This window comes from Haliotis asinina, chromosome 12, assembly GCF_037392515.1.
Source record: "Haliotis asinina isolate JCU_RB_2024 chromosome 12, JCU_Hal_asi_v2, whole genome shotgun sequence".
NCBI classification, from domain to species: domain Eukaryota; kingdom Metazoa; phylum Mollusca; class Gastropoda; order Lepetellida; family Haliotidae; genus Haliotis; species Haliotis asinina.
Genome location: NC_090291.1, coordinates 22,437,921 through 22,459,011, shown reverse-complemented (window position 1 = coordinate 22,459,011; position 21,091 = coordinate 22,437,921). Strand labels below are relative to the sequence as shown.

Sequence of the window (21,091 nt, the reverse complement as noted above, 5' to 3'; positions counted from 1 at the left end):
TATACTGTATTCATTACATTAATCATAAATGAACGCACAAATACATATACACTAATTTAATTAATAGTTGAACTTGGTTAGAGTGAGACTGACCCCAAAATACTATTTGTTTAAATATTTGCAAATTCTATACAACTGTACAGTAGAAAGTTTTAATGTCTACCAAATGTGTGGCGCTCAGGTGAGATTATCCAGCTATAAATGATGACTTACACATGAAGTATTCTCTGCCTTAACTTATTGTAATTTAAATATCTTAATGTAGTATGTGTTATCTTACTGCCATATCAATTCTAAAAGTAACACAATCATGTGAGAGCATAGATATAAGTATCATAATGAAACGTGTTATCCTACTGCCATATCAGTTCTAAAAGTAACACAATCATGTGATAGCATAGATATAAGTATCATAATGAAACATGTTATCCTACTGCCATATCAGTTCTAAAAGTAACACAGTCATGTGATAGCACAGATATAAGTATCATAATGAAACGTGTTATCCTACTGCCATATCAGTTCTAAAAGTAACACAGTCATGTGATAGCACAGATATAAGTATCATAATGAAACGTGTTATCCTACTGCCATATCAGTTCTAAAAGTAACACAATCATGTGATAGCATAGATATAAGTATCATAATGAAACATGTTATCCTACTGCCATATCAGTTCTAAAAGTAACACAGTCATGTGATAGCACAGATATAAGTATCATAATGAAACGTGTTATCCTACTGCCATATCAGTTCTAAAAGTAACACAGTCATGTGATAGCACAGATATAAGTATCATAATGAAACGTGTTATCCTACTGCCATATCAGTTCTAAAAGTAACACAATCATGTGATAGCACAGATATAAGTATCATAATGAAACGTGTTATCCTACTGCCATATCAGTTCTAAAAGTAACACAATCATGTGATAGCACAGATATAAGTATCATAATGAAACGTGTTATCCTACTGCCATATCAGTTCTAAAAGTAACACAATCATGTGATAGCACAGATATAAGTATCATAATGAAACGTGTTATCCTACTGCCATATCAGTTCTAAAAGTAACACAGTCATGTGATAGCATAGATATAAGTATCATAATGAAACGTGTTATCCTACTGCCATGTTAGTTTTAAAAGTAACACACACATTTAGTGGCATAGATATGAATATCATAATCAGTCTAAGTAAACTTAGCCCCAGTGTTATTCATTACACTCCTAGACTGGGTCTAACAAAACCTAGTAGGTCACGTCAGGTAACCTTTGATAGTGACCAATCAGAGCACAGCTTACCAAATCGCGAAAGTGGACATTCGCTCATACCTTTTGAACTTTCACCCATGCAAAGTTTTGTACGTGAAAGATTCCTCAATAGGCTTAGAATATTCAGTGGAAGAATATCATAGCAAGAAATAGCAAATTAAAAATAAATACAATGCTATCATGTGATAATTCATAAGAAACTGTCAAACTTTCAGTACAGCGTAACACCTTGACAGACGCAAAATCACGCAGAAAGACAACAGTACTTGTTAGTATGTCTGGCTTCCTCAATTATTTACAATGCAAATGATAAAAACATATAACAATTCCCAGATAGTCAAAATAATTCTGATTACTTACATCTCACATTTATGTACAAAAGATCCCTGAATTAATAATAGAGTCCTCATAAAATCCTGTGTATCCTTGTCAGCGAAGCTGCCATTATGAACGAAATTGGTCATCGATAGTGATGTCACACGTCAACATTGTTGCACATATCAGGCAATTTCTTTGAAGGTTCGTTGAACAAGAGTAAACACAATGGCCATATCATTCCGACTGCACTTTCAGTATTGTGATGTATGTTTTGGGTATCGTTCAGATATTTTTTCATGCAACTGATTTCAGTATCTGCATATATCCATGTTGAACACCATATCATATGTGGTTATAAGGCATGCGTTTTTCTTCTTTTGAATGCTTTTGATTGTTTGAATAATATTTACATGGGAAACTGACTCAGTAAGTGTATGATACCACCTTTTAAAGCCTCTACACAAGTGTTGGTAGATCACACATAGCCATTACTTCAACATCTGCTTTAGTTGGCTTTGATGTACAATATTCAATATATTGGGATAAATATTGCTGTTTGCATGTGAACTTATATGTAAACTGATAATATTCATGAAAATGATTTGTACATTTTATCAAATGTAGAGGCACACATATTTAAAGGAATTGTCGTGTTCATTGCATTGGTTTGTGTCATTTTTATAGACAAAACATCTAAGAATATCTAACTGTAACTCTATCTAACACTATTTATACAAAAATTGTTAAATATATATAAACCAGGTCATGTCTTAATTTGGACAAACCTTACGTCCATATTCTAATAGTTCTGTACTGAAAAAGGGATCTCTTTGTACCTTTCATACCTCTGAAGTGAAATAATTACATAATCATAAGAAGAAAAATCTATTTCCTAAATGAATATTCAATGAATATTCAGGTGTTGTGAAATTTTCATGTACTCTAAATTGATGCCAATCAGGTGCACGTGTTGCTCACAATAAGATATGTAGTAAAACCGTCTAAATGTTGATATATTCAGGATGCTATTTCAGTGGTAAAATCATTCATTTTATGTTTTGTCTAAAAAGTGTTGAATTCTGACTCATAAGCCGAGACCTTTTACACATTGAGTGGAAATTAGGTTAGATATATACTAATCAGCAAACCAGTGTCGTCATTTTCCGATGTCACAAAGTGCACAAAACATGGCATGACGTCAACTAAATTATTTTCAGTTATTTCATTACATTTGAAAATGTGGCTGTTACTCCATTTATAATGATGTAAAATTAATCAAAATACATCTACACAAACAGGAGAATATGGGAATCTAAGAACTAAATTATGTATCGGATAGATCCATCCAAATCACTATTACCTGCTTTCTGATGTAGTACATTGGCATCTTTTCTTGCAAATTGTGAAACTACCTAAAGGTATCCTCTCACATTGGGAAACTTTGTATTGGAATAGTTTGGTTCAATGTGAACAAAACATAATGAAAATATCCACATCAAATTTTCTCCATGTGATCTGAGTTACATTGACCTAATTTAAAGCATAGTGAAGTTATGCCCCCTTATCTTTATACATGCATGACCTCTCTGTTGACGTTTGATGTCATAGAAAGTCATTTTTGATTTTGTGACTATGACATTATGCATTAGCACATAAATCCATTTCATATACACTTACGTCGTTCAGATATCCAGCTGTATTTTCTTCGCTCACATTTTCCGTAAAGATGACAAATTAAATAAATCATAGCAGAGTGCTTTTATTGGTGCATGATGTAAAACGGAGAATTTTACTGTTTATTAATGCACACATTTAGCTGTGTCTATTTCTCAAACCCCTCAGGTAGACGCAGTTATATTTATACCAACAGATAGGAAATTAAACATTCTACATTTCTGTGCAATTTTACAGGCGTACGCAGATCCAGGACCATGCAAGTGCAATTCTCGCACAACGTTCACTTTTGAAACCTTATGAAAATGTGCGCCTGAAAAAAACTCAGCATCCAGGGGGTTAAGGCAATCAGGACTGATACCTGATATAATCAAATAAGTAACACAATCTAAACACCAATACCATATTTACACAGGTAAAACATGGAAGATATGACACTGCCACATTATAATGTGATATCTTTTTAATGAGAAGTATACTGAACTTATTTGTCACACTTTTTGCAGTATTTGTGTTTTCAACTTTCTGTTTGATCATGCCAGTAAATTGTCTCAAATGCTCATTTAACTGTGTATTCAAATTTACAATGTCAGACTTATGAAGTTTCATGATATGATCATTACGATGTTAGTGTTAGTTAGAATTAATAATAATAACAATAATAATAATAATGGACCTCACCTTTGAAATATCACCAAGTACACTGTCGTCAGGCTCCCCATTGTTCTCGGTGCCCTTGGTTTGGTACCTCCTGATCTCTTGGCGCATATCAAGAGAGTGCCTGGGTTCTCTACCGGGAGCACAGCCATTCTGACAATCTGGGTAATGAAGAAGGCTGTCGTGTTGGGGAGCCTTCATATTCTCTGGAAAGTTCTTGATGGGTTCGATTCGGCAGTGTTTCCTGGGAGAAGTCCCAATCGCTGTTGTGGGGTAGGACTGAAGTCATAGAAACTCTCAGGAATTGAGCTGCCAAACATGGTCATCCATCAAGGACATTTCTTAACTTGAACTGATTTGTGACCTCAGCTCTATGCATAGGACAACATGCCAACTACATTTATGCAGAACATGTGGCTGTCTGTTTGGACATAATATTGACTCTGGTGAGCAGTAGTGCTGTTACACTAATTTTGTCATTTGATTACTACCTTTTCCACATGTCTTTTCACTGGCACAAAACGTGATCTGTATTTACCATTGTTTTAGTAAGCAACTGTAGCTGTTTAATTCCTATAGCATTAGGGCTCCCAAAGAAATGCAGGACAGCAGACTTGTGGATAAAATTGTTGAAATGACTAAGAAATGTTTTGTTACAGGCATTGACTTGGGTAAGGGCTATGACCTTCCAAAACACATATTGCAAGATCAGTTCTTTGCTGCAGTGGTCCTCAAGGTGAGTGGCAGACAGGGACACTAAATAACATATACTTTTTACATACTTATCATTGTTGAAAGTCAACAATTGCCCTAGCACTCTCCGATGCACTCAGTTTCTCTACTTATACCACAGAGAAGTGAGACGACCCTGTCTCAGTCTCTAAAATTTGCTCTCTACCTGCTTATTACTAAGGGTTTTGCGCTCTTTTGGGGTTCCAGCACGTGGCTGTTACCCCCTACTTTGGGTAGGTTTACTAGGATTGGTGTTCCATCTTTGAATTATTGACTAATTAACCCCTCATTAGTCTCAGGTAGCTGTGACCCACTTTTTCACCTGTCCGACAGGTAGCTACTGTCCCAGATTGCACGTGCGTCACGCACACGGGCTGGAGTGAACGGGGGTCATGCACCGACGGACCCTCTGGTCCCAGAGCTTCAGACTTCATAGATACTTCGGGTTTGTGACACACTTCGAACCCTCTGTGTACCGAACCCTCCGTGCACCGATCCCTCTGTGCACCAAACTTGGGTACTTTTGGGTACCAAACCCTCCGGATTTATTTCACCCTTCCGTGTGTGTGGATGAATCCTTCGGGGTATTAAGAGTTCGTACCCCTACGGGTGGTTGCAGCATGGATGTCTGCAACGTAGCCTATTATGGATCGGGTCTATGCCCCCTTCTGTGGGAGATGCGGGACTCATAACAGTCAGAAAGACCCTCATGCTGTCTGCAGGGGGTGCAAACCAACGTGTGCAGCTGATTCCTGTTGTTCAGAATGTAATGATCTATCAGACCCGGAATTCAAGGCCTACTTGGTCGCTATCCGGAGATCCGAACAGGAATGTTGGAAGAAAAAGCCCTCGGCTACGGCTACCACCCCAGCTTCCTTCACCTCCTCGAGGGTTACTCACTTTCCATCTCCTCATACTCCCCTTCCCCCTCTGCCTCAGCAGGTGGGGACGAGATTATTATTCGCCAGCGGTTGAAGGAGTTTGACCTTGAAAGTGAACAGGAAGCACTTACGGACCCACAGGTCCTAATGACGTTCGCCGGTTTGGGCCCCTTCAGAAGCATGGTGGGGTTTCCTCCAGTATCTCCCCCTCACCTTTTCCGGACAGAAGGAGGAGGAAAAAGAGATCCAAAAAGAGTAGGTCAAACGAAGTTTCTCTGACCACTAGGGTACTCGACTCCTGGCTATTACTCACCGGTATTTCTCAGGCCCAAAAACAACTTGGGGAAAATGGCGGCTGATTCATGATTTGAAGTTCAGCTCTTCCTTCCTCGTACAGCTGCCATATTTTTTACTCTTGACGCTCGGATCAGTCATGCGGTTGCTGGAGCCCTCGGACTACGTGATATCCCTCGACCTTCAGGATGTGTACCTGCACATCCTGATCTATACACCCGATCGCAGGTATCTCCGTTTCATCCTCGGAGGTTGCCACTTTCAGTGGAAGGTTCTTCCGTTCGGGATTTCCTCCGCCCCATGGCTGTTCACGCAAGTAACTCAACCCATTGTCCACTTCCTTCACGAACACAGGGTCCCGTTTGTGATGTATCTGGATGATGGGTTCGATCACGACCATTTGCTGGCCATTCTGGAAGCACAATGGGACTTTGTAATTCTTCGTGGTCACTGTTCGTCAGGAGATGAAACACACTAAGACTTACATAGGCTCCCTAGAGGTATAGGGCAACCTTCCACGGTTTTCTGAGATTCTTTGTTAATAAACGCTTGAATCTTTCCTCCTTCTCTGTTATCGTTTTGGTTGGGTTTTTAGTTCCCTCCTAAGTGGTTCCTCCCTATGTGGGCTCCTCACCACAGATGAGGTCACTTACAGGGGTGAAGGGAACGGGTTGCTCTTCCGTACCGACCTTCGGTCTCCCTCATTGGAACCACTTACACTACTGCAGGTTGAAAGACGATCTGGGTCTTAACCCCCTCTAGCCCTCCTCCTACTGTGGGATCCTGGGCAATTGTTGGCTTTCAGCTATGATAAGTATGTAAAAAATTGGACATATTTGATTAAATGTTATTTTTTATACTTACCTGATTGAAAGCCAAGAAGTCGTGATTTCCGTCCCGCCTCCCCTCTCAGTTGGGGGGCCTCTGTCGCCGCCAGGGAATGAAGTGTCAAGGGGTCACGTGACCTGTGGGGGTCGCGACCCAGCTACGTATAAGGTCGTCTCTCTTCTCTGTGGTATAAGTATAGAGACTGAGCGCATCGGAGAGTGCTAGGGCAATTGTTGGCTTTCAACCAGGTAAGTATAAAAAATAATGTTTAATCAAAAATGTCCAATTATGGCTGCAGAACCATGCTGTCAAGTGTTTGAGAGATCAACCAGGTTGTTTTTGATGTCAATCTGGAAATGTTTTGCACTTTTTCTGACATGATGTATATATTTCACACACAGACCCCAGGTTGTTGAAAGATGGATGCCGTAGAGCGTAGACTGTGGAGCGTAACTGTCCATTGAAAAAAATTATCATGATTATGCAAGGTCTGCTCTTCTTTTCATGAAGCACTTGTGCAATATTCCAGCTCGATGAGTGAGTCTGGACCAGACAGTCTTGTGATCAATGACTTACATGTCATCATACCACACCAACATTACCTCTTGCTCACAAGGTGAATCACAGGATTGTATGGTTTTGTTTTACAGAATGCAGAGATGCAATTCAATTTTGGAGATAAGCCATTCAAGTACCCTCCACAGGTAACAAGTTGATGATAGTTTGGACAGATTGTAGAAGCCAGTTTTGAAATGCTTTGAAGTTTTACATAATTCCTTCAAAATGCCTACTTCTGTTACATCTTAATCGTCAATCAATTTTGACTGTTATCACACCATAAAGAGTTCTCGATTATTAACATACATATTCTTCACTGCCAACCTATCTGTCTCTAGTTTTTAGGGTAATGCATCTGTGTATTCCTGTTGCATGAAACATCAGTGATGTCACAGTCCAGTGGAAATTGTCAAACCTAATGGAAATTCACATTTACTATGTGGAGATGAGGACTATCAGAGACAGTCTCAACCTGGAAACTCTTGTTACACTCCATACAACTTATCTAAACAATCAAGTGTATATACACAAACACATTGCCTTACCTGATTCCATGAACTGCAGACATGAAGTATATTACCAGTACATATAGGGCATGTTAAACATCCTAGTGTCTACTCATGAAGAACAAAACTGTGCCTACAGAATGGTCTCACCATACCTTGATATCCTGGCAGCCTAGCAACAGTTCCCACAGATGATGGCATTATTTGTGTGATTGGGAAGGAGAGTTCTGTTATGATATGGGGCTAAGGTGAAATCCCTTATCTAACTGGCGTGCTGGTCTGCTTAGGTGAATTAACTCAGCAAAGAGTCCGAAGTCTCTGGGCTGAGGGCTAGAGCTGACCTGTGTGGGGAGTCTAAACACTACTGATGGACAAATGGAGGTTTAGACTATTTAACTACAACTGAAACAATACAAAGATTATGATTTTCTGACTGATACAAAAATGAGTGTAACCTACAATAGCCTATGAAATACAGAAATACAGTGGTATTAATCTTCTTGGCATATTTACTGGATGCTTGATTGCTTACTCTGGGCTGGATCTTTAACGACCCTTAACTGGTGTTTGCATAATGTCATTATTAGGTAGGTGATGGCATGTTTACCTCATCAAAGCAGTTTATTAACCTGTCTAGACATCACCTTTGTCTTAGTGAATGGTTTGTCTTACAGTGGAGTTCTGATTATCTCAGACTAGGATTTAACTCTAGAACATCTGTGAAATTGTGTGGTCATAACTTGTATCTTTTTCAATAGAATGTCTGTGAGATAAGTTTTACTACTTGTACCCAATATGAATACTTCACTGTTGTCATCTGTTTTCAATTACTAACGCCAAATCTCATTGGTCCCATATCTGAATACTTTCTTTGAGGTAACAGAGTTAGGTTACTTGAAAGAATTATCTAAACGTAACAGCTTTCCTGATCCTGACACATGCAAATTGCTCATCTCTTCATATTGTCAATTCACCTGAATTCATCGTTACCACAGGGAGATACATGGAAACAATGTGACCAATCAGACACCAGTCTATTAGCCTGGCAGTATGCTGTGTTATACAGTTCATATTTCCCAGACACCAGGCTGTTTTATATTTACTGATATTTGCTTGTCACTATGCTGTCTTATATGTTCATATTTCCCTGATTCTAGGCTGGTTACACTGCTCTGTGTAAGGCTGCATCGACCTGTGTTGTTGAATCAAGGATTCTGGGTGAGCTCTAGCTGCATTTCTTTTCTGTCCATAGATTGTTGTGTGAGAGACAAGGAATCTCGTATTGAAACTCAATCCCAGAAAGTTTTTTCCTGAAGAAATAGCCTGTGAAGTATTGTGACATATTCAAGGTTTTGAACGTTTTGTAATAACTCTGTTTATTCTTTTACCACAGAGGACACACAAGTCATATCTTCCCATGTCACCTCTGTTCAAATACAGCCATATTTCCCGGTTATTGTAAAATCACCAGGCAGAAAAATTTGCAACACGAATCATCTGAAATCTTTCTATCCAGTCTGAGCATGTGTTACATTGACGTACATCCAGTGTTGCAGCTGCCATAGAGTTGGTTGATCAATATGCGAAGGATAGATTTGGTATTTTATGTGTAACTGAAAATCTGAAACAAGCAATAGAGAGTGGGGCCACAAATATCCCTCCACTGCTGATGACTTATGTTGATGTGACACACAAGACATTTAATAGCTAACTTGTCCATTGTTAATGAGGTGCTGGAGATGCTATTGTCTCCATAACATGACTGAGTTCTGAAGAAACATTTGCAGATCATGTAGGGGAAGAGTTTCAAGATTTCCTGAAGCTTACAGAAATTACTGAGGCTGTATGGGCTGTATTAGAACACACATTATGTTGCAACATATGACTTGAGTAACTTATGTGGGAAGAGAATGAACTCTCTTGTCAGCTTGTCAAACCATCTGATTGATCTGTAGGCAGCAGACTGACCTGTGTTTCAGGAAGAAGTCTTATCGTATTGTGTTTTGATGTTGTAGCTGCCAGTGCTGTCAATGCTAAGCCAGCCCCTAATGCTCCACAGGCTATCATCATAGAGGTAATACTATGTTGTGTATTCATTATCATAGAGTTGTGTCACACTCCATGGCGGTACACAGGCTATCATCGTAGAGGTAATACTATGTTGTGTATTCATTATCATAGAGTTGTGTCACACTCCATAGCGGTAAACAGGCTATCATCGTAGAGTTGATACTATGTTGTGTATTCATTATCATAGAGTTGTGTCACACTCCATGGCAGTACACAGGCTATCATCGTAGAGGTAATACTATGTTGTGTATCCATTATCATAGAGTTGTGTCACACTCCATGGCGGTACACAGGCTATCATCGTAGAGGTGATACTATGTTGTGTATTCATTATCATAGAGTTGTGTCACACTCCATGGCGGTACACAGGCTATCATCGTAGAGGTGATACTATGTTGTGTATTCATTATCATAGAGTTGTGTCACACTCCATAGCGGTACACAGGCTATCATCGTAGAGGTAATACTATGTTGTGTATTCATTATCATAGAGTTGTGTCACACTCCATGGCGGTACACAGGCTATCATCGTAGAGGTAATACTATGTTGTGTATTCATTATCATAGAGTTGTGTCACACTCCATGGCGGTACACAGGCTATCATCGTAGAGGTAATACTATGTTGTGTATTCATTATCATAGAGTTGTGTCACACTCCATGGCGGTACACAGGCTATCATCGTAGAGGTAATACTATGTTGTGTATTCATTATCTTAGAGTTGTGTCACACTCCATGGCGGTACACAGGCTATCATCGTAGAGGTGACACTTTGTCATTTGTTGGCACATTCCCACACCTAGCATTTGAGTGAGTTTTAAATGAAAGACTGATGGTAGACTTCTGTTTGACATGCAGATGCTGTTATGATTACAACTATAGTAGTGTAAGAACATTGTGAATAATATGTTTGATAAAATTAAATATTTAGTTTAAGTACATTTTGTTTGTAAGTTGATGAATTGTTCAAACAGTTTGTCATTTATGGTGTAGTTACTGTATTTGTCTGTCATCTTGCAGCCTTCCAGGGAGCTGGCTGAACAGGTGAGTAACTTATTAGAATATTTGCCCTTGAGGCATGTGATGATGTGCCTTTAATGTTTGTTTATGGCAACATCAACAAACATTGAGGGTACATCAACCCATGGGCCCCAAGGGACCAGTAAACAACATATTTATCTTATTGAACACGTCAATGTTAATTTTGAACTGTTTGAAGCATGGGTATAGGATTGTGCACTTCAGGCAACCTGTGTGAATCAAATAATTCTCTTGCATCTTGCTGTTTTTCCCCGCAGGTATTGTCTTAGTAAAATCGCTGCAATGTAATTCCCCTTCTTAATTTTCACAAGGACTACATTTGTAAGTTTTGTGAAATTTATTATTTGGAATCTGAGGTAAATCTTTTTGTAGTCATCGCTAGATCTTGCAGACAACACAAGAAAAACAGATTGAGAGTTATCTCCCTTCCATCAATTTGCCTTTGAAAAACATTGGTGCATTATGTGTGTTTCAGTGTTATTCAACGTGAAGAAGTACTACTGAATGAGCTGCCATTGGCAGCAGGGTACATTGAAAATGTACCTCATTTGTAAGTGGGGTACACTGAAAATAGTAGAAGAGCAATTAGCTTATCAGAAAGCGACATTTATGTGTGAGGTACAATTGAGGTATATGCTTGTTCCTTGCAGACACTCACTCAGCTTCAGAAGTTCAAGAAACATGTCAAGAACCCTGAAGTGAGGTAAGCTGCTGTGCTGCAGGGAGCTATACATCCATCCATCCATCCATCCATCCATCCATCCATCCATCCATCCATCCATCCATCAATCCATCCATCCATCCACCCATCCACCCACCCACCCACCCATCCCATCCATGTTTTGATGTGGTTTTTCATGCTGTAGTGGTGTATAGCATACTGGAGACATGACCCTGACTTCCTTTGTTGCAGGGAACTACTGATCATTGGCGGAGTCAGTGCCAAGGAACAGGTGGATTGTCTGGAAAGAGGGGTATGCCACAGGCCAGAAATTGTCTTTTGTTTTAACGAATGTCACAATATATTACTTTCCAAATGATAATTGCTGCCAATGCTGATATGTATGATTTGATACATTTATGATTATGTCTTAAAACAGATACCTCAAATTTAAAAGTCAGTCTGATCAAATAAGTGCAAGTCGCAACATCATAGCAACAACATACACTGCTTTAAGGAATGATGTAAATGAAATTGCTTGAGCAAACATTGTCACCATATTTGAGAGTTATGGCTTTACTTTTAACCTTGAGTTGATAGAGGGGTTTTCCATGCGGATATTCAACAGTTAATATATGGCCTATAAAGAAATGAGAATGTGATTCCTGTATGCAGGTTGACATTGTGTGTGGGACCCCTGGCCGTCTGGAGGACCTCATCTCTACAGGCAAGCTAGCTCTCCACCAAATCAGATTCTTCGTACTGGACGAGTGTGTAAGTACAACTTTCCTCACAATAAATAGATATCTGTATTAGCTAGAAATTTGTTCCTAGGTATACTAGAAACCTACTGACCAAGAAATCTGGAGATTATTTATTTACACCGGACAACTTACTACTGACTTGTGTGCCAAATACCATCTGACTAGCAGGTGTAGTTAATTCCTTGAGTAGATTGTTTGTTGATTCTGAGTAAATGAGTTAACGGCTAAGTACTGGATACCACATGGTGCCTGAGTGACATATCGTGGTGGACTATTCAGTGACATATGGTCCTAGCCTGGGCACTGGATACCACTTGCTGCCTGAATGACATATCATGGTGGACTATTCACTGGATACCACTTGGTGCCTGAGTGACATATGGTCCTAGACTGGGCACTGGATACCATTTGGTGCCTGAGTGACGTATCGTGGTGGACTGGGTACTGGATACCCCTTAGTGCCTGAGTGACGTATCATGGTGGACTGGGTACTGGATACCACTTATTGCCTGAGTGACGTATCGTGGTGGACTGGGTACTGGATACCACTTATTGCCTGAGTGACGTATTGTGGTGGACTGGGTACTGGATACCACTTAGTGCCTGAGTGACGTATCGTGGTTGACTGGGTACTGGATACCACTTAGTGCCTGAATGACATATTGTGGTTGATCAGGTACTGGATACCACTTGGTGCCTGACTGAGATATCGTGGTGGACTATTCATTGGATACCACTTGGTGCCTGAGTTAGATATTGTTTTAGGTACTGGATACCACTTGGTGCCTGAGTGAGATATTGTGGTTGACTGGGTACTGGATACCACTTGGTGCCTGAGTGACATATCGTGGTAGACTGGGTACTGGATACCACTTGGTGCCTGAGTGACATATCGTGGTTGACTGGGTACTGGATACCACTTGGTGCCTGAGTGACATATCGTGGTAGACTGGGTACTGGATACCACTTGGTGCCTGAGTGAGATTTCGTGCTAGATTAGGTACTGGATACCACATGGTGCCAGAGTGATAACACATCATTTGATGGTTACTGTCTCAAAAGATTACCCTTAGTTTGTTTCCACTGTGATAATATTTAACTGTCTTTATGACTGTCAGTTTCACTCAGTAATTTTTGTTCCGACAGGATGGGCTTCTGTCTCAGGGTTATGGTGACCTCATCAATCGCCTCCACCAACAGATCCCCAAGGTCACGAATGATGGCAAGCGTCTACAGATGATCGTGTGTTCTGCAACCCTTCATTCATTTGATGTCAAGAAAATGGCAGTATGTTTTCAACACTATCCTAAATTTCCATATACTTAAAGTACTGACATTACTGAGAGGTTGTGTGACTGCTTTTGACTGAACACTTGAATTACTATTTTGGATTGGTACCTTGGTTCATCATAGTAAAAGACAGGTCTCTCTCAAGTTTGGTGACCTTAAGCTTCATTTCAAGGTCACAAGGGACTTTGACCTTTTACCCTTGTCAGCAATATATCTCAAGAACCATTCCCATAATTTTCTTCATATTCAACACCAAGTTTAATCTAGGGAAAGTGCAGGGCCCATTCGATTTTGGTGACACTTTTAGATTTCAGCATGTTAAGCTACATGTTTAGCTTGTCAGAAAGGTACCTCAAGAACCATTCACTGGAGTTTCTTCACATTCAACTTATTCTAGGGAAGGTACAGGGCCTAGTTGATTTTTGGTGAAATTCACATAATTTTCCAGGTCATGGCTACACTTTGAAGATTTCAGCATGTTCACCTGCATGTTAAGCTTGTCAACATGATATCTCAAGAACTGGATTTTGGACCCTTGAAGGTCCCGGCTTAGAATAGGCCTTCAGCAATCTTTGCTTGCCATGGAAGGCGACTATGCTTGTCGTTATAAGTGACTAACGGGATGGGGTAGTCAGACTTGCTGACTTAGTTGACACATGTCATCGGTTCCCAGTTGTGCAGATCGATGCTTATGTTGTTGATCACTGGATTGTCAGGTCCAGACTAGATTATTTACAGACCACCGCCATATAGCTGGAATTATATTGCTGAGTGTGGCTTAAAACTAAAGTCACTCACTCACTCACTCACTCCTGGATTTTCATATTCATCACCAAGCTTCATCTTGGGTAGGCACATTTAACTTCGTCTTAAACTACTGCCTTCATTTTCATTACTTTTTAAGTTTAATTTGATAATTTGTGAATGGAGATTATGTCACCTTAGTGACAGTGCTTGTTTAAATTGGAATATGGTGTATTCATGAGATTGACTTTTAATAAGTTTTCTGGAAACTTGGAACAGTTTTCAGCTTCTCTGAACAGCTTGCTAGAACGCTCCTCTGGTCCATTTTCTTACATAGGGCACTTATATAGGACATCACTGGAAGCTCATGCCAAGCATGCACCAGTTGATCAGCTTTAATTATTCTCTGTCATGTCACACCTGTGAAGATCTGGGATAGAACAGGCCTGAAACAACCCATGCTTGCCATAAAGGCGACTAATAGGATCGGGTGTTCAGGCTCGCTCACTTGGTTGACAGATGTCATAGGTTCCCATTTGTGCAGATTGGTGCTCATGCTGTTGATCACTGGATTGTCTGGTCCAGACATGATTATGTACAGACCCCAGCCATATAGCTGGAATATTGCTAAGTGCGATGTAAAACTAAACTCACTCACTCTATCATGTCACACTGGGGTGCCAATGTCTTTTGTCTTACCTGAATTGGACATCTTCTTCCAGAGATCGTTTTGGGGGTGAGGTGAGATATATTTTGGCATCTTCGAGGAGGATTTATAAATGACGGGCAAGGACGGCTTTGGGATAGGGAAGCAGAAAGTGTGTTCCATCTGGAAAACAAACAGTTTCACCCTTGGTTCCCCACTTATTGTGTGTAGACTGTATGGCATGTGTAGTTGGAAAATGCAATGTTCTGTCTGCCGGCATATACATGAAGGTTAGTTTTCTGTTTGCAGGGGAGCAGTATCAAGGAAGTCAAACCACAGGGATTCTCAGCTTAAATCAGAAGATTGCTCCCTCTTCAAGCAAAATATGGCAGTGATTTACAAATAAAGCTTGTTCGGATATAGGGTATATATTTAGCGCACATATCCCCACAACTAAAACTTGCTCAAGGAGTTGGTATATGAAATATTCTGACTCATCTCAGCAAGAAATTAGGATGTTTGTTTCAACATGGTTGTGAGGACTGGATTGATAGTGAACCTGATGCCTATTGATTTCCCTGTCTCTTCTGGACTGTTGATACCAATGGGATTGCAGATCCCTCCTCTTTCAAGGATCCTGTTGTTTGCACTGGTGTTTGTGCCACTAGCTTCTCACTTGTAGCTCACATTTCTGTCGTTTTTACAGATGCTATGCACACTCAGCCATTGTTTCTTCAACTTCTTCGTCATACTAAATGGCCCCTCTGGTCTCTCTACACTGGGGGCAGTGGGGTAGCCAAGTGGTTAAAGCGTTGAATCTTCAGCTTTGATTCCCCATATCGGAACAGTGTTTGAAGCCCATTTCTGGTGTCCCCTGCCATGATATTGCTGGAACATTGCTAAAAACAACATAAAATAAAACCCACTCACTCACCCACTCACTGTCTACATGGAAATCTCTACAGGATTCTCAAATGCTCAACATTCAGTGTTCTCACATCACGTTATTTGGCAGTCTCCTAAATTTATATTCATGTCTCTCATTTGTTGAGGCCTCATCTGCCAATCTTTCCAGTTACCTGTGATCATTGTATACAGGACATCCTGCTTTTTCAATCTCCAATGCAAATGCTTTCTCTTTCAGAGTCACAATTGTAGCTTTTTACGATTTGGAGCAGGTTTATCTTAAAACTTATCTAATGAAAATGTGCTCTTCACAGTGACTGCTCCTTGTCCTTGATAAAAGAGATACAAGTCATCACAAAATTTGTGTTCACAACCTTGTTGACTTGATATTTGATATCAAGGAACTGTATCAGTTCAGACCCATGGAACTAGTGTGGCAACTATTCACAGCCCAACAACTTGTCTCCCCCAAGATTTGCAAAATCTGATGCTACTTTTCAAATGCAGGATAAACAATGTAAATCTGAATTGTCATTGTTTCTTCAAGTGATCTACATCTCTCTCAGTGGACTGCAGGGGTGTTGAAGCACAGTCATCTTTGTTGACTTCATCAAGGGTTAAGACTACGAGGACATCTTTACTAATCATACTCATGCTCCCTGTCCAACACTTTTTTGATTTATCACATGAGTGCATTCTGAATTCGATGCTTGAAATTGAATCATTGGCTAAGCTATGGTCAACTGGTTAGGGTTGAGGAAAACTTTAATTGATGTGGGGTACAGTTTTGAAGAACTTGCCATCTGGGATGGGATATTTGGAAAGGTCTTTGGATTATGGGTAGTTCCGGTTCCAAGACAAGAGAACATTTACAGCTACATTCCCATGATTCCAAGTGGACTTCCAACATGAGCTTCCAATTCAAATCCACAATCAAAAGACAAAAACAAGAGAAAATGCTCTAAGTTACATTGAATATGTATTATAAATATACAATTCATAGTTTAAATTTCTTAGTTTTCTAATATTTTGAAGATATAGGGGAATTTTGTATGACGGAAAATGCATGTAGCTTTCTTGTTCCCTTAGCTTGAAATAGTTGACTTCTGCTTGGTAATAGCATTTATGGGTCAACAGATGAATGACAACAATTTTGTAACTTATCCTGTATTTCTCCAAATTGAATTTCCTGCTATTTTCTGACCGAACAAAGGTGTGGGAAATCCATCTGTAAAAGATTTTGTTCCAGTCAGTTGTGAAGCGTCTTCGCGTTGCTGCATGTCACCATGTGGAACAGGCTGTAAATCATGTGTATTTATTTGGCTGTTTGGCATTATCTTGTTCTTGTGCATTCATTCATCAAAGAGCTGTTTTGTGTCTAAATGATTTATGACATATTATGCGTAAATGTCATCTGAAATTACAGATTGTGGTGCCGTGAAAAGAAGTCTCAAAAGGATCTTCAATCACACTGCCTTGACTGCATTGGAATTCATTAATCTAAATCAAAATGCCCCTCTTTTTCATACCACCAGTTACAACAAATATTTATAGCTTTCTTAGAAAATATTAGCACAATAATCCAGGTGATCGATCAAGAAGATGGCATTATCCCCAGCTAACATCTAATCACCAGTTGGGAACATGGATCCAAAACATCGATCTGTGGGGAAGGGAGGCACATTCATATACTTACCACCTGTGCCTCCTGCGCTTTTACCACAAGTGCTGTCAGAGGCTGAAATTCCTCAACTCTGCAAGTGCCTGTTATGACCCAGGTGTTAGCAATTAGTACCAAGTTTATCATCTTTGTGGACAGCAGAACCAAATGACAGAGGAGTCTCCTAGGCAGAATTAAATCCCACTCTCAGCATAGCTGAAGACACATCATTATAGGGATGAAGTGCTCCTCTGAAAGACCAGCCTGCCTTGGGGCTCGAATTCTAGTGATCACACATTGGCAGGACAATCTGAAGGACATGCATCAAGACACTTCCACAGACAGCGTTACAGTAGTTTGGTGTCTTTGGTCCAAGTCTTCTTTTCAGCACCATCTTCTTTTGTTCTACTATCTAGTGGACATTCTGAGCCTTTGATTGGGTTGAACATATCCCAGGATATCCTGGAAGATGCTTTTTTATAGCCAGACAAAGCAGCCCACACAGATTTTTTCCCTCATTTACTGTCACTTCTATTATCCCTTAACTTAGATGTATGTGACACCAGACCACACAATTTTTTACAGACTGGCATGTCTCCAGTAGGGCTGTGTAGTGTCTAAGTGGTGAGACGGTATATCCTGATACCATTTTAATGAGGAAAGACAATGAATCCTATATGTATTGGAAAGGAACCTGCAAGACAATTACCATCACAATATGATAGTGTTGATATGATTTTGTATCCTGATACTTTCCAGTTTTCTGAAAGCCGAACAGATATGATAAAAAAATGACTGAAATTTTGTTCTACTGCTGAACTTATGTTACATTTACACACACTTAAAAAGCTCTTGATCTGACAAAATTTCAGTATTTAATGTTGAAGAAAGTACAGCCAAACATACTCAGTATACCTTGATCTCATATATAAACATTTTAAACTGAAGTTTCCACTGGGACGTTTTGTTTCTACACCAATGCTTTCACAAACAGTTCAGTGTAAATTATATCATAAGTCAGAATCACTGAAAAAAGAGAACAAACATGAGACAAACTTTTGAAAGCACACTTTCAAAAACTTGTCTCATCTTCATTCTCTTTTTAACAAAGCTAAGACATCATTCATAGATGTTAATAAATATTGTTATTTGTCAAACAACTAAAACATATTTCACTTCCTTGAAGACAAGTATTCTACAGTTCACAGAGTTTGAAAAATATTCGCACTCTTTAACTTACATACCGACTCCTCTGATCATGTAACAAAGATAACACATACAAACACATTCCTTTTTTAGTTTTCTAAGTAAGTAATTACATAAGTAGTATTGGGATATATTATGATTGCAATATATATATCCTGATATATAATCTGTATGTACCTATAAGTCATTTGTATCACTGCACTTGTATCACGCGGTTGATGCTGGAAACATTGACACAGTTGATGAACTGTTTCACTCCAGTGCCTGATCTGGTGGCATTTGCAGTTGCCACACACAGTAAATCTTTACAGGGACAAAAAGCAGACACTTTTCAAGCATTTTTACATATTCCCTAGGTACTACAGAAGATCAGTGCCACTAGGCGTCTAGCTCCGACTATGGTCATGACACAGCGACAGACAAGAAGATGTCTAGACAACTCAGAAATCCAGTAGATGAACCGCCAAATTAGTCAAACCTCCATGTCCACCTACATAGGTGCTAGTAAGCTGTCTACACTTTCCTTTTATTCCATCTGGACTCTCGGGTATGAAGGATTACTCAGTGAAAGCAAAGGCCATTGCCATAGCTCACATACTCTTGACCCAAGATTTAGATGATGCAAAATTATATGATTGGTTTTTTTTCAAAACCTTCTGTAAGAAGAAGCAAGACCCTGCAGGTTTTATGCCACAGTTTTTGGCAGGATATCCCCTGTATTTGTATACTACTGCACAGCTTAAGGGAAGCACTGTCTCTACGTTTGGCAATTGATACAGAGTTGGCATTTCTTGAAAATAATGATATGACCAAGATCCTGAAACATCATGCCCTAACATAGATGTTGAAGATGGACCTCACAAGAGATAGATGATTGGCCATCTCTGTCTGTGTCCTTGATGAACTTCATGTTCTTGACAGTTCTAGGGTGGTACACAGGAAGCACTTGATCATGTCTACATTGCAAAGATTGCAGGCCTGATACAACTTTTACTATTCTGTCTTTGATTGTGGACGTTGATGTGATTTCTCTCAACATTTCTATCTGCCCTTCCAAGAAACTCTGGCAAAACTGAAACTAACTTTTCATTGCTGTTTTGCAAATGTCTCTTGCAGAAGTTAGTCAAAACACTATGTGGTCATACTCAAGGTGTACAGGTCTGCTTGTCATGATTCGCCCAGAGCTAACATACCTCATGCAGTTAGTGCAGTTGCATCCACAAAGGCTGTTAATGGCAACTACTTCGATCAAGCTATCTCTGTGGTTATGTGTGGTCATATTTGAGGTGTACAGGTTGGCTGGTCTCAAACTGCTGGGAGGCAATAATCCAATAACAATAATGAGATTAGGGTTTTTGCATCTACAATGGCTCTGCTTTATTCAAGTTACCTGCAAGATGTAGCGCTGGAAGAAGTTGAAATTGTTCGTAGCTTGGACCCCTGGTTTTTGCACAAATTGCCAAACCGTGATGTCACTAACCGCTCCATTATCTAGAGAAGATAGGGAAGATTAGCTGGGTTCATCAAGGGATCTCCTGTCATACACTTGTTTCCCCACAATGTCTTCAGATGTTACATTTATCAAGCAGTAATGTGAAGATGCATGGTTGCTTAACAACAGTTTGGGACAACTTCTTTTGTGGCTTGTTCTCCGAAAGCTTCGTTCGTTCTGTCAAGACCAGGCAGTAGATGCAGTTGTGAGTAATGTAGGATTCATGTTCACAAATGGAAACTATTTTACTGACATTATAACACTGCAAACATCCAGATTAGTCTTAATATAATACAATAGATGTCCCATTTGTGTACTCTTTTTGAACCCAAGCCACTAATCAGTTCATAAGGATACCATATGATCTGTTTGTCCACCTTTAGTTTGTCGCTGTCTGCAGGAAGTGTGGCATAACACTAAACTCACTCACTCTCTCTGCAGGAGCGTCTCATGCACTTCCCCACTTGGATTGACCTGAAGGGAGCAGATGCTGTCCCGGAGACTGTCCATCATGTGGTGAGTTGACCAGAGCCATCATGTCGACAAATACAGTAAAGTGGTCCACTAGAGTGTCATATCAACAAATACAGTAAAGTGGTCCACTAGAGTGTCATGTCAACAAATACAGTAAAGTGGTCCTCTAGAGCGTCATGTCCACAAATACAGTAAAGTGGTCCACTAGAGCATCATGTCCACAAATACGTAAAGTGGTCCACTAGAGCGTCATGTCCACAAATACAGTGAAGTGGTTCACTAGAGCATCATGTCCACAAATACAGTAAAGTGGCCCACTAGAGCGCCATGTCCACAGTGTCTGTGATGTGGTCCATTACAGGGTGATATGCCCACAGTGTCTGTAATGTTGTCCATTACAGGGTGACATGTCCACA

The 21,091-nt window shown here is 39.8% G+C and overlaps 1 protein-coding gene across 3 annotated transcripts in view; it reads left to right on the top strand.

The window, feature by feature from the left end:
- LOC137259073 (ATP-dependent RNA helicase DDX1-like) overlaps window positions 1–21,091 on the top strand; it is a 339,352-nt gene that overhangs the window by 25,399 nt on the left and 292,862 nt on the right. For all 3 annotated transcript variants that reach the window (XM_067796786.1, XM_067796787.1, XM_067796785.1), the window contains 10 exons: window positions 4,582–4,658; window positions 7,308–7,361; window positions 8,879–8,939; window positions 9,737–9,795; window positions 10,812–10,835; window positions 11,483–11,535; window positions 11,746–11,806; window positions 12,169–12,267; window positions 13,404–13,544; window positions 20,643–20,717. In XM_067796786.1, coding sequence (XP_067652887.1) covers window positions 4,582–4,658; window positions 7,308–7,361; window positions 8,879–8,939; window positions 9,737–9,795; window positions 10,812–10,835; window positions 11,483–11,535; window positions 11,746–11,806; window positions 12,169–12,267; window positions 13,404–13,544; window positions 20,643–20,717 — 704 coding nt within the window. The remainder of the gene's footprint in view (window positions 1–4,581; window positions 4,659–7,307; window positions 7,362–8,878; window positions 8,940–9,736; window positions 9,796–10,811; window positions 10,836–11,482; window positions 11,536–11,745; window positions 11,807–12,168; window positions 12,268–13,403; window positions 13,545–20,642; window positions 20,718–21,091) is intronic.